Below are 13,772 nucleotides of genomic sequence, written 5' to 3' on the forward strand. Positions count from 1 at the left end.
TGCTTTTCACAATCGGGCCAGGTAGCCTTTAAATATATTTTTGTCACTCTCTTAATAAATAAAGAAAACCACTATTTAAATATTGCATTTTATATTTACCTGGGTTCTCTTTGTCTGATATGTACATTTGTTTGATGATCTTAAACATTAAAGTGGGCAAACTATGCAAAAAAGGAATACTTTGAGAAGAGGGCAAATCATTTTTCATGTCTCTGTAAATGACACATTGAAACAAAACAATAAAATAAATACAATATAAATATCTGAGGTCAATCAGCAATTGAACAACTCACACCATAATATTCAACATATTTTCTGTATATTAAATAAATAAATCAAATGTCAAGCATCAAACCAAAAGCTGCTGCGTTTTTTGTTCCATCACAAACAAGAACATACATTTTCCATTCAAGCAACAAAAAAAAAAATCCCTGTATTGTAGTGATGGCGGAAACACTTTAACCCTCCTGATATACATTTTTCTTTCCCTTATATTAAGCTTTAAAATGGGACAACTGGAAGATTTGTATCGTACTTTTAGGGTGCAGTCGGTTCAGTGACACTTAACTCTTTGACTGCCAAAAACGTTTAATAACGATTAGTAAAATCACGATGTATGCTGCCATAAACGTGAAATGACGTCATCTACGTTTTTTGTTGTTGTTGTTGTTGTTCTTAAATGGACGGAGCAACGTCTAAGTGCAGCGCTATCTGGTCTATGGGTTGTGGAATCAAAAACACCACTTAACTATGGCCAGCAGATGGCAGCATTGTGTCTCTTTTCAATTGGCTGTTGGTGTATGGAATTACAATGAAATGTGACGGAATCTGATGAGTGCTCGTAATCAGCGAAATGGCTGGTTGTTGTTGTTTTTTTCCTAATGTGTGGCAGTAAAAGAGTTAAGGCCTGAACATGTAGATGACATCCAGGTGGGTGACAGCTTCTGCGCAGTCGACATTCCCACTGGGAGGGCTGACGGCGACCTGCAGCCTCCCTTCCCCCGCAGACAGCTCCACCACCTTGCCGAGGACACCCGTGCTGCAGGTGTCGGCGTGGACGCGGCCCTGCAGGAGGACTCGGGCGCCGCGCTTCAGGCTCACGGTTGCTTGCTGTGCGGCCCCTTTGCATGAGGACAGGGTCACCCGGAGGTTAAGGAAGTAATAGCCGTCCTTCATGACGCTCAGAGTGTCCCCCGACTCGGACATCAGGTCGGCGTTCGGACGCTTTGCCAGCCATTCGATTGCTTCGCCCGCTGTGGGAGACCGGAATTTTAGTTGAGCTTCATAGATCACAACATCATAATTTTGGATAACATCTATTCATCAAATAAAGACTAACTTGAATCTGACAAAAGTATAATAGATTAAAAAAAAAATAATGAAAGTAAACCAAAGAAATTCAGCCATGCTTTCGAATTGTGGCTCAAGAGAATTATTTTTAAAAAACAAACTCATGCAACTGTACAGATACTCATGTTAAAATGTGAACAGGTAAAGGTAAAACGTAGTCTAAAAAATACTCAGGAAAGTACTGAAAAAACATTCCCATCTCTGCGGAACAGAGCAAATTTGTATTGCAAGGCACTTGACAATGCAAACAATATACAAGGCTATGCCGTCTTTATGACAAGTACTTCAACACGTCTTAGTGGTTTTAAGTGTGATGCTCTGCAAGTGTTATACTAATATAGTAGCACATCGAGGGAGAACCAAAGAGCAAATGTGCAGTATTGTAGTAATTTGTTATTGAAGAACAAACGACTGTCTATCAACTTTTTTTGTGAAACAAATATCGGTGAATAAGCATGGATAATAATGGCAAAAGTGGATGTCTGCGATGAAGGTGTTCGTACAAATTGAAGTGATTCAACCTTGCTGGAGGCTTTAACATTGAATTGTGCTGGTGACTTTTTCTGTTACCTCTGACAGCTGTATAGGTCAGCATTCTGCCTTCACCCCACTGTGGTGCTGCCTCAAGAGGAGACTGTCAACAGAAGATCACATCTATTACAACTTGACGTTTCTTAAAAGAAAAAAGAAAAAAGAAAAAGTGAGGCTGAGAGTGTCGAACGTTTCAACCCAAAAGTGAGAGCATAGCGCTGTCATTTCCCCGAAGAAGGCAATGACGTGAGAGATGAGCAGGGAGGGGGTTAGGTTAGGCTCTTTGACATGACATAAGCACACAGACAGGAAGCAGTTGAGGCGGCTTCGGGCTGCCAAAATTCAAGACAGAAGGTACATGTGTATTTGTGTGTACATTATGTTACAACTTCAAGCTTGGCATCAGCAAGATGAAAGTTGAAATAGGAGCAAACGATTATTTACCGAATGATTACTCTTGAACGGCATCAGGTCATGAGATGCTTCATTCATCCGCTTCTGCCAAAGCACACAGAAAATCTGAATAATCAAAACGCCTTTGTTGATTTAACCAGGCAACAGTCATGTTGATATAATAAAACGGAAGACAGTGTGGTGGCATTAATTCCACTACGGTTTGAGGAATTGTTCCTTTTACTTTAGCTAGATAGCTAGTTGCGCTGGACTAGATTTACTTGACATTGCAAATCATGCAGTTAGGACACTGACTCCCATCACTCAACTCTATATTTATAGAGCCCTTTGAAACAACCACCACTGTTTTCTTGTATGATGGAAAACAGCAATGGCCCCAGAATTGAGCCCTGTGGAACACCCTACTTTTTGTACAAAGTATATGTGAATACATATTTGTTGATCACTTTCTCTTTCTTTTACTCGACGACAGGATTAAGATAATAAAGAAATCCCACGATGTACCATCGCAAACACAAGTCGACTACTAAGTGCACCAAATTAGCATAGCATGATCACCGGCAGCTAAATCATATGAGTCGGGTGTGTGACTTGACCTCTGAGAATGACTCACCCTGGGGTCAATTGAACCCAGGTTAAAAACCACTGCTTTAGAAATGTATAAAGTTTTATGATGGAGCGGATTATTTCACTTTCCGTGATCTTGGTCCTCCAGGACCAAAGTTCTGCAGTTTTTAGATGTTTCCGTCCTCCAATGATTCTTAAGATCAGGATCGTAATCAGGCTTTCTGATGAGCTGATGATAGGAATCAAGTGTGTTGGAGTACGGAAACATCTCAAACCTGCAGGACTTCAGCCCTCGAGGGCCAGGATTGGGAAAGCCTGTTTCGAGGGAAATCCAAACAAATGTGAGGTTTTCAATGACATTTCTCTCCCTCCCAGTTCCGAGTTTCAGGTGTCAAATCCCAACCTGTGTAGAGTTTGCATGTTCTCCTAGTGGTTGCTTGTCCCTTTTTTTTGCACATCTAGGCCTATTCCAGCTTCCTTTTACGTCCCCAAAACTCTATGCGGACTCTCAATTGTCCATAGGTGTAAACACTTGTTTGTCTGTGATTGGCTGGTGACCAGTCCAGGGCTTATCCCAGCTGGGAAAGGCTCCACCTAACCCCACAACCCTAATGAGGGCAAGAGCCACATAAAATAGAAGAAGAAATCAGAGCATTATTAAAATATTCTGATCAATAGTAGTAAATAATTCACAACCCAACCAAAGGCAGGTTTTGACATGTCAGGCTGCCAGACCGCAAGCAGGTGAAAAGTTCTCACCAGCTGCGCTACTGCACAGACCACAAGAAGAGCAGAAGAGATACGCTCGCGATGGAAGAGTGACAAAAACCTGTTTGCACTGTCTCACCGTGCTGCTGTGCCCCGCGGCTGAGAAGTACAAGACGATCCACGCCACCTGGCTGATGGAGAGGATGGTGGTCCACAGCAGAAGGATGTAGATGAGGGCTTGCTGGGTAGGAGGAGGCATGATGACCAGCCTCAGCCGGGGACGAAAAGGCACAAACCCTGAGCACCAAAGAAGTGCACACGATTGCTTCCTGAGTTCACTAAGCAGTCTGTGTGTGTGTTCAGGCTGTCAGTGCACAATGGAATGTACACTAATGGTACTTTCCCTGCATTTAGTCAAAGTCGGGTGTTGGACCACAACTCTCCACGTGCACGCCACTCAATAACCAGGGAGAGTCACGACACAAAAATGAATCATCCACTTCCTTTTGATGAGTGCCTAGCAGCAACAACAACAACAAAACGCAACAATAAAAAAAGACAGCGCTGTTTGAATCAGATTTGAAATCAATTAGGTTCTTGCATCAACAAAGAAGTTTCTTTCACAGTTGTCACCCACCTAATCATTGAACAAAAGATGGCAAAGGCATTTTGATATACATCTAATACATGTCTTTGGAATGTGGGAGGAGACCGGCATGTCCGGAGAAGACCCACACACGCACGGGGAGAACATGTAAACTCCACCTAGAGAGGCCAGAGCCTGGACTTGAACCCGAGTCCTGAGAACTGGGAGGCGGACGTGCTAACCAGTCACCCACCCTCAAGATAAACATTCACAACAAAATGTGTCCCAACACTGTAAGCCCAGAAAATAGAAACTTAAATACTGTACTCCCAGTACAGGTTAAATTTACTGCAAAAAAAAAGAAAGAAAAAAAGAATAAAATAAATTAAATAAAGTGCCAAATTTAGGGGTTGGCAACCCTGGTCCCAGAGAGCTGCAGTCCTGTGTCTTTTAGATGTCTCCCTCGTCGAACATAGGTGAGGATTGTTATCAGGCTTCTCCATAGCTTTTTCATTTGAATCACCTGTGTTGGAGGAGGGAGACATCTAAAACACGCAAGACTGCGTCTCTCTAGGACCAGGGTTGCATATACCCCTCGCCTAGTTGGATCTGACCAGCAAATTTCATTGTAGGCAATATTCTTGTTGGACTTTTCTTTTTTCTTTTTTTTTAACCATTGTCTTGTTGGAAGGCCTCACTCAGCATCAATCTATGGTTGATGACATTATCAAATTTTATTTGACAAATTCGGTCCTTTTTTGAGGACGTTCTCCTCCTATGTCAGTTATTCCTCAATTTCGACCTCCTGCTCATCTTCCACAGTTTCCCCCTCTGACACTCATTTTTCTTTCTCTGACTTCCATTTTGATTGAAAACAAGTGAACTGACTTGCTACATTTAGTAGTGTTCAAACGGTTCAATCGGTTTGTCTGCAGCAATCATGTGTCGAAACAGCTCGTGTGCATGTGTTTAATCAATTGGCTCATGCGTGTGGTGATTTGTCAATTGTCAGCGTTGTATGTGTGTGTTTGATTGGCGAGTCAAGTATTTGCTTTCGGCGGTACTTTTTCTGAATTAGGGATTTGGATTGCTGTATTTACCACTCTTGAACGCATGGCGGTGCTGCAGGACCGTCAAACATCCTCAACATGAGCGGGTGAGATTTTTTTGCTTTTTTTCTGGGTCTAAAACAAACCACAGATAATAAAGTGACACTTATTGTCAAATGGTGTTGAAATGAACTCAACGAAGGTCTTATGAGTTTACACCTGAGTTGACTTCAAAGGTGGACTTAATTGTCAATTAGAATTCGATCTGGAATAATTTACTAAATATTTTCATTAACATTAACAATACTGTACTGTAACGCTGTACTGTAACGGCCTTGTGTGCAAGACGACACAGTTGTTGATGCTCTTCAGTCACTTTATACATAACCACACGCATATTCATTCAAGGGCTGCTATCAGCCACAGCTCACATCCAGCCACTCCACACTCTTGATTCCCTCACTTAAGTCAACCTGTCAAAATAGACAAAAAACAAACAAAAATTTAGTCTCTTTGATGTACGCAACATACGTATTTTGATTAATATTGTGTTTGTGGAATATGTGCAGCAAAATCCACCCGTAATCATCCATCTCAGGGGGCGGCCATTTTGCCACCTGCTGTCGACTGAAAATGACATCACAGTTGCTCAGGTAATGACCAATCATGGCTCACCTGCTTTCTGAAGCTTAGCCGTTACCTTAGCAACTGTGATGTCAGTTTTAGTCAACAAGTGGCAAAATGGCAGCCCCCCTGAAATGGCTAACGAGTGGATTTCACTGCCTAACTCATATTCCACAAATGCAGTATTGTGTTTAGACTAGTGGTGCTTGTTGCGAGATTATTTCCTAAATTGATTGTTTAGATGTACTCATGTGTAATGTTGCGCTTAAGCCACTGTGAGGCGCTCCTGGTACATTTTCTTTTATCTTCCTTTGTCTTTTATATTCCTTTTACTTCCTTGTTGAGCCTGAAATCTGTTGAAATGCACACGTGTTTTGTTGCGCACCGCAATAAATACGCCATACTTGGCTAAAGAAACTTCATCTCTCCGTCATCCATTCATCCGAATGCATTGATAAGCTGCCAAAACCTAACAGGTTTTGGGCCCAAGAGACATTCGGAAGGAAAGTTTGTCAGTATCCACCGAGTAGAAAGTCGCGACTAACAGCGTGCTAATGGACGGCTAATTAGCAAGAAGCGCTCACTAGCATCATGGATCCACGAGGGACAAGCAGGTTGCCTCGACTGACGTTCGACGGAGATGAAAGCAAGTATGAGCTTTGGGGGACCAAAATGTTGGGACATTTCCATCTAATAGGGCTGAAAGAAACTGTGCTGGAAGAACCAACGACCGACGCTACAAGAGCGACAGACGAAAAGAAAAATGCTGTCGCATACGCAGAAATGATTCAACTCCTCGATGACAAAAGCCTCTCATTAATTATGAGGGATGCGCCCAATGACGGAAGAAAACCTTTGCTAATATTGAGGGAGTATTATGCCGGAAATGGAAAACCCCACATAATCAATCTGCACACTATGCGTACTTCACTGCAGAAGGGTGACGACGAAAGCATAATGGACTACATCATCAGAGCTGAAACCGCCATCACAGCATTGCGAAATGTAGGTGAAACGTTGGGAGATGGTTTATTAATAGCCATGGTCTTGATGGGACTGCCCGAAAGTTGTAAGCCATTCGCAATACATGTGGCACATGCAGAGGATGACATCAAGTTTGCAGATTTCAAAACTAAGCTGAGAAATTTTGAAGAGACGAAGCTGGACGTTGTCACATCAAAGGAAATGCACGAGACCGGAACAAAGAGAACACAGAGATGACATGCTTCAAGTGTGGCATCAAAGGGCATTGTGTGAAAGCGTGTCGACAAAAGACATGGTGCAGTCGTTGCAAAAAGAACATGCACACAAGGACGCCACATGCAGGCGAAAGGACAAAGACAAACAGGATGGTACGAGTAAAATCTCAGCGGATGACGACGCCGACGACGTGTTAAACACGAGGGACGGCCTGTCCGGTACCCAGGAGCAGACGGCGTGCAACATCCAGGAATGAGGTCTGATGATGGACACGGGGCTACCTCTCACATCGTTACCGACGCCACCAAGTTTAAGAACTTCGACAGCACATTCCGACCAGAAAAAAAGGTAACGCAGAGTTTTACCTTCTCGACAGCAAAGGACAGTGACGCAAGGAGACGTTGAGGGACACACTTTTCATACCAGCATACCCCCAGGACATCTTTTCGGTGAAGGTGGCAACTCCCAGTGGTGCCACAGTAATCTTCAAAGAAGGGGAAAACGTACTGACAACCAGAAACGGTACCTATGTCACGATGGAGTACAAACTGCAGCAATGGTACGCAACAGATGCTTTAACAGACGCACAGGAAAGACTCCTTACCAGCTGTTAACAGACAAGAAGCCAAACTTGTCCAGAATGCAAAAAATTGGGTCTGTATGTTACACATATACAAACAGGACAAAGGAGAACTAGATACCAAATGTGACCGAGGACTCTTTGTAGGATATGATAAAAACAGCCCGGCATATTTAGTATATTATCCAGACTCAAAGTACAAAAACACAGACTAGTTAAATTTGCAAGCAATGAAGATGTGGAAAAACAGACACAAACAGATAAGACAAATCAATACACTGATAATGACGAGGTAGAAATACCTGTACCTAGGACTAGGGAAACTGCACAGAAAATTTTCTCTCCTCTTACAGACGTCCTGCGAAACAAGAAACAAGCTCAGAGAGATGTACACAATGAGAATAAAGTTGCAGTGGAAAATGAACCTGAAAGTAGAAGATATCCACACTTAGAAGACTACATAATAGAAGATGAGGAGTGTACTAGTGTTCATAACACAGTTGACTACTGCTACAGAGCAGTTTGTGATATACCAGAAAATTTTGAGGCAGCTCTGAGATCAGCTAACTCTAAAGAATGGGTAAAAGCAATGGATGATGAGATCCACTCATTAAATGAAAACAAAACATTTACCTTTACAACCCTACCAAAAGGCAAGAAAACAGTGGGGGTAAATGGGTACACGCTATTAAGAGAGATGAAAATGGCAGAGACAAGTACATAAACAAGGTACAACAATGTTTTGACATGCATCCACTGTAAAAAAATAAATAAATAAAAAATGCCGTTGTTTTTATAGTAAAAAACTGGCGGTTTCATTCAGCCGCATGCCTGCACAGCCCTTCTGCTCGGAGGAAAATTCGGCGCCACTGGACAGTCTACGCCGGTTAGCTAGGATGGATGTCGGTAGAGCTGAGGACGCGAACGTCGCCGCTCGGCGCGGTGGTGTACGCGGGTCGTGGAGTGGAGGGAGGTTCGGCGCTTGGAGGGGAGGCAGTTTGGATGGGACTGGAAAATTGGACCATTCTTTTGTGTGTGTATGGTGCTCATCGCGAACGCAGCAGCTGCGTCTTTATGAGCTAGCTTATAAGCAAACTTAGCTTGTAGCAAACGTGTATGACGTCATGCATGCTGAAATCACGTCTCTGATCAACTGCTGGCTGAAAGGAGGCTGATTCTGTCCTCTTTCATCTAAAAACAGCTTCAAACATCAAACATCAAAGCGTATGTAGGGATGGAAGAATGTTGATTTGTTGTGACTGTATTGTATTGGCGTTAATGTCTTATGTTATGTTTGTTTTTTTGTCTTTCTGTAAAGCGCTTTGTGACAGTTCAGGCTGTTTGAAAGCGCTACATAAATAAACTTGAGTTGAGTTGAGCTGTGGTTACCAGGGAAATTCGTGTTTTGTTGCACTCCGCAATAAATACGCCATACTTGGCTAAAGAAACTTCATCTCTCCATCATCCATTCATCCGAATGCATTGTTAAGCTGCCAAAACTTAACAGGGCTCCATAGAAGATAATATTGTAAAGAAAACTTTTGGGTTGACTTTTACTTTTTTTTTAATAAATTGCCAAACATTTCACCATAAATCTCAAATATGTACTCAATATGCAAACCAAAGGACCGATTTCCACTGTTCTAATACCCATTGTTTGTGTCCCTTGGTATAATCTCATCTCTTTCTTCTTGTTATTGCTTAGTAGTGGTTTCTTTGCAGTAATTCAAGCTTACAGATTCCAGATTCACACATTCTTGTCTGAATAGTGGATGTTGAGGTGTGTGGTACTTGAACTCTGTGAAGTTACACATTTAGGTGGCCTCCTATCTGGAGTGCTCTTCACTTGCGATTTCGGAGGCTGGTAACTTGTAAACTTTTCCTGCGCAACAGAGGTAACCCTGGGTCTTCCTCTCCTGGGGCAACCCTGATGACAGCTGATTTCATCATAATGTTAGATGGTCTTTCTGACGGTACCTGCTAGGGATACTTTCTATTTCAAAGTTCTTGACATTTTTCGGACTGACTGACCTTTATTTTTATTTTATTTATTTTTTTTAAAGTAATGTCAAACTGTTGTTTTTCTTTGCTTAGTTGAGTAGTTTTTGCCATAACATGCAAAAACAGTATTCAAGTAGGGCCATTTACTGTATTTCAACTCAACATGATGAGGCCAAGAAATTCAAGCAATTAACTTTTGATAATGCACAGCTGTGTCATCCACATCATAAAGATGACTGAGCAAAACTGTCATTTGGGAAAAAGTTGCTGAAGAATCTAATATGGTTTGACTTTGATAACTTAAGTATTAATCTATCAGGAATCAGGAAATTTTAATGAGAAAAGATATTGAATTTGAGGCCTGGGGTGTTCCAAAACGTTGACTGGCATTGTATACTGTAGATATCTATTTATGTAAAACTATTTCGTCTTGGAAAATGCAGATTTGATTGTGATTGACATCTCTTTTAATTTCATTAGAAAGTATGTGTACCTAATGGAGTGCCCTCCAGTTTGTTAGGCCTGGCATTGTGACAGTGGATCAGTCAATGTTGTGATGTAGGTCAGATGGAAATCGAACGGGCAGCTCCAAATTGATCGTTACATATTGATTTGGTCTCGGCCAGTAATCAAAGTTAAGCTGACGCAAACCCCTCCGGAAACGCAGCAACAAAGCCATGAAAATAAAACCGCCCGCAGCAGGAAGAGCGACATTACTTTGAAGTCTTAAGTCTACAGAAGAAAAAAAAAAGGAAAAAAAAAAGTTTTCCTTCTTGTGAGTTTGGCACGAACGTGATTGCGGTTCGGGAGGACGGTTTGAAAGACGTTGTGGATGAGAACGAGGTGAAGTATACTTCGCTAGCCCGCCCACTTCCAGCGCTCTTCACCGGCACGGTTGGCCAACGGATGCCCGCAGCGCAACCACCGACGAGCTGCTTGCTTTCCCGGAGTCTCGCTACCCCAACATTTTCTTAAAAAGCATGGATTTTTGGCACCGGGGGACGGACTGAAAAAGTTCTGACACTTCTCACCGGACTCAGACCTGCTGCCAATAAGCCATTTGAGTGACTTTTTGGGAGCGAGTTGCGTGAGGGGGACATGCAAAAGTTTAATGCCCACGGGAGCAGCACGCTGCCCAGGCTGGCTGACAGTGACGGGGCCGGGGAGGGGAAGGAGAACGGAGCTGGGAAGCATTTCCTCAGCAAGCCAGAGGACGAGGAGGAGGACAGCTCCATCTGCACCAAGAGGAAGATGCTCGTCGGTTTGGATGTTATATGCCTGTGTGTCGGTAAGGCTTCAAAATAACTAATCACACCCATTAATTGCTTTGAGCCACATTTTGATTGCATGTAAAGTGCATGCAAAGTGCATTACCTTTGGGGGGAAATTGTGTGGAATTTGTTTTCCCCTTCCCAAACAGTCCAAATGAAAGTGATCCCTAAAGGGGGGTAGGAGGGTGGGAAGAGTGGGGCCGGGTGCAGTTGTCCCAGGAATTCATCTGTTCCCATGGTAACCTCCCCTCACCCTAAAGTTCCCGGGAGAAGAACGTGGGAATTGGGAAGAAAACATAGCCGTGCTCGGCTACTCTCAATGTCAGTCACATAATTTACAGTGCTCAGCTGGATGGCTGGATCGTATTAGAATAACAGCAAACACGGCCCCCACACTGACAATAAAACGAAAAACAAGGAATTAGGAGTGACATAAGTGAACGATAACATTAAATTGAAGCTTCTTTTTTTTTAGTTATTCAATGTTATCGCCCAAGTATTAACACACATGTAAGTGGCAATGATAAATCTCAGCATTTAAACTAATCACTTGTTTAGGATTAGTCCTCATTTCACATTAAGTCTCATCATGTTTTGATTACTTGACCAATACGGCATTAGCGTGAACCCAAGTATTTATAGATATTATATTACAACTTAATGTAATATCTTAATGTTTTGATTTGTCATGTTTGTCCATTTTGAGTTGCAGAAAATGTGGTTGACAATGGGTTAGGAGACCATTTAATACTACAAAGAAAAGAGCATTAAGGAGTTACAAAAAAAATAAAATAATAATGTTTGCATTGCTGATTGTTCCTTATTTGAGGCCATCATACTAATCTTGATCATGAATGGTTCACTACAATGAGGAGTAGAAAAGGGCGGTACATTTTCAGTTGCAATTACAACCAAACAAAAGGCGTTCATGCCTGTGCGTTAATAAGTAGTTTATTCACTTGACGGGCGTAATGCCAACAAGTAAAACAAGTGATATTTCCGCAAACAGATTTGAGGGCAATTTAAAATGAGCTACAAGACGGGCGTCTTGTGCTTTAGGTTATACAACAGAAAAGTGTAGCGCTTTACAAGAAGAGAAAAAAAAAAATCTAAAATACAATATTATCAGTGTCATTGCCACCACATGACCCATTTGGATTTAAGTGATTTATTCAAATGACTAATAAACACACAGGAGAGAGTGAGTGAGAGGTGTAACCTGTCTAGGCAGACTGACTGGTCTGATGTCTTGTTTGGCGGTTAAACAAGAAAGACATTCAGTTTATTGTTTAACCTTGAAGGTTTGCTCATTGATGTATTTACCATACTTGGCCACTTCAGTTAAACTCTGTGTGGTGAGTATCAGTCAACATGATGGAGGAAACTGGAAGCCCCTGCCGCCTTTACTGTACATCCTCTGCTGGCCGCTTATATCCTCCCTGACCTGACACGGCCCTCGGACTGAGCGATATTCAGTCTCAAGCTGGGAAAAAAAAAAAACAGAGCGGATGTCAGATGTTTTTGTGATTTGAAATACAAGTGAGATACAAGGAGTTGCAAATGACAGCAGCATAAGGCCTACTGCTGTAAATAGGTCTGAGGTTCAGGCTTCAACTCTCAGCTCTAGGCTTCATGTGTGGCGTTTGTTATATTCTCTCCTCCCACATTCCATAAACATATAACTTCGGGTCATTGGAGATTCTAAAGTGTCCATAGGTGTGAATGTAAATATTTGTTTGCCTTGCAATTCACTGGCGACCAGTCTAATGCTGTAGTTCTCGAGATTGGTCTTGGTCTGATCGAGACCACTTTTTAAGGGTGTTGGTCTCGTCTTGGAATCAAAGGCATTTTTACTCACACTTGCAGACTGTATTTTTTTCTTGGTCTTGTCTCGGTCTCGATACTCTCTAGTCTTGATAATATGGTTCTTGTTGGTGTGGTCTTGTTGAGAACACTAAACCAGTCCAGACTCCAGGGTGTACCACAAGGTCATCTGGGATAGGTTCCAGCTTGCTTACAACCACTTCATTGAAGACAAGCTCTTTAGAAGATGGACAAATTCACAATAATCATTCTTCAATGTCATGTCATAGTGTGATTTTGAAATAGTTGTATTTAACTGCAGTTTCTAAGATCGATTCATTATTAGATTAATGGAATAAGGATCTTATTACACAGTGTTTGAGGCTTCTTATGATTCCTCTTGTTGTTACCTGTTCACGAAAAATCTGTTCCACCGTAAACCGGTTCCTAGCAGGAAAATGTTTGGGGAGACTGCAAGAGCAACTAGACTGTCACTTAAAACTCATTCACTGCCAGTCATTATAGAAAATTTTTACATTTCCAATACTCACGTGATATTACATTCAATAATTATATATAAACCGAATCTACCAAATAACAGAATAGACTCCCTACTTTTTGTCCCGTCCCGTTCTTTTATAATTGACAGCAGAAAAATGTAGGTTTGCCAAAATACAGCCATTTCTCCCATGGACTCTGAAACTGTGTTTATTTCCTATAAAATGGGGCAATGATGTCATCTACCGGTGGTTGGGCATCAGTAAAGTTGTTTCCAAGTTTGATATTTACAGTGGAGCATAATCAGATTCGCCCCCATTTAGCACCGCTCTAAAAAATACAATTGACAAGTATACTTGTCAAAGGCAGTGAATGAGTTAATAGAGTACAGACCACCACCAAGGCTGAACTGTAAACAAAAGTGAAAAAAAGTAGTGGACTGCAATTAGTACAATTAGTTAGCAGGCTACTTAGTTCACTGAGATGACAGAAGGAGTTGCATACTTTTGAAATGTGGGTACCGTTTTCATTTAAAAAATGATTATGGTATCTTTGCACTTTTGTTCTTGGTCAAGGTACTGTAAAAAATA

General features: G+C 41.9%; 2 protein-coding genes across 3 annotated transcripts in view; one reads left to right on the forward strand and one right to left on the reverse strand.

Annotated features, from left to right (window-relative positions):
* Window positions 1-13,560, reverse strand: LOC144021867 (uncharacterized). 2 transcript variants are annotated; one of them, XM_077526074.1, is made up of 7 exons: window positions 13,095-13,560; window positions 12,740-12,922; window positions 12,205-12,364; window positions 7,918-7,967; window positions 2,326-2,379; window positions 1,921-1,984; window positions 1-1,253 (listed from the first exon to the last, which is right to left on the reverse strand). In XM_077526074.1, the coding sequence occupies exons 5-7, from the start codon at window positions 2,371-2,373 to the stop codon at window positions 901-903; spliced, it is 465 nt and encodes a 154-aa protein (XP_077382200.1). In that variant the 5' UTR covers window positions 2,374-2,379; window positions 7,918-7,967; window positions 12,205-12,364; window positions 12,740-12,922; window positions 13,095-13,560; the 3' UTR covers window positions 1-900. The 2 variants fall into 2 exon arrangements, with proteins under 2 accessions (XP_077382200.1, XP_077382210.1); XM_077526084.1 differs by lacking the exons at window positions 7,918-7,967; window positions 12,205-12,364; window positions 12,740-12,922; window positions 13,095-13,560 and adding an exon at window positions 7,395-7,883.
* ppap2d (phosphatidic acid phosphatase type 2D) overlaps window positions 10,292-13,772 on the forward strand; it is a 25,675-nt gene continuing 22,194 nt past the window's right edge. Inside the window, exon 1 of the mRNA XM_077526062.1 lies at window positions 10,292-10,898. Coding sequence (XP_077382188.1) covers window positions 10,709-10,898 — 190 coding nt within the window. The 5' untranslated portion in view covers window positions 10,292-10,708. The remainder of the gene's footprint in view (window positions 10,899-13,772) is intronic.

Source organism: Festucalex cinctus, chromosome 1, assembly GCF_051991245.1.
Source record: "Festucalex cinctus isolate MCC-2025b chromosome 1, RoL_Fcin_1.0, whole genome shotgun sequence".
Lineage (NCBI taxonomy): Eukaryota > Metazoa > Chordata > Actinopteri > Syngnathiformes > Syngnathidae > Festucalex > Festucalex cinctus.

Excerpts from the sequence above, each read along its gene's own strand:
- LOC144021867 (XM_077526074.1), bottom strand. The coding sequence starts at position 2,373 with ATGAATGAAGCATCTCATGACCTGATGCCGTTCAAGAGTAATCATTCG. Across the intron at positions 1,985-2,325 it reads CGTTCAAGAGTAATCATTCG|TCTCCTCTTGAGGCAGCACC; the intron begins GTAAATAATCGT and ends TTCTGTTGACAG. Across the intron at positions 1,254-1,920 it reads GACCTATACAGCTGTCAGAG|CGGGCGAAGCAATCGAATGG; the intron begins GTAACAGAAAAA and ends GGTCTCCCACAG.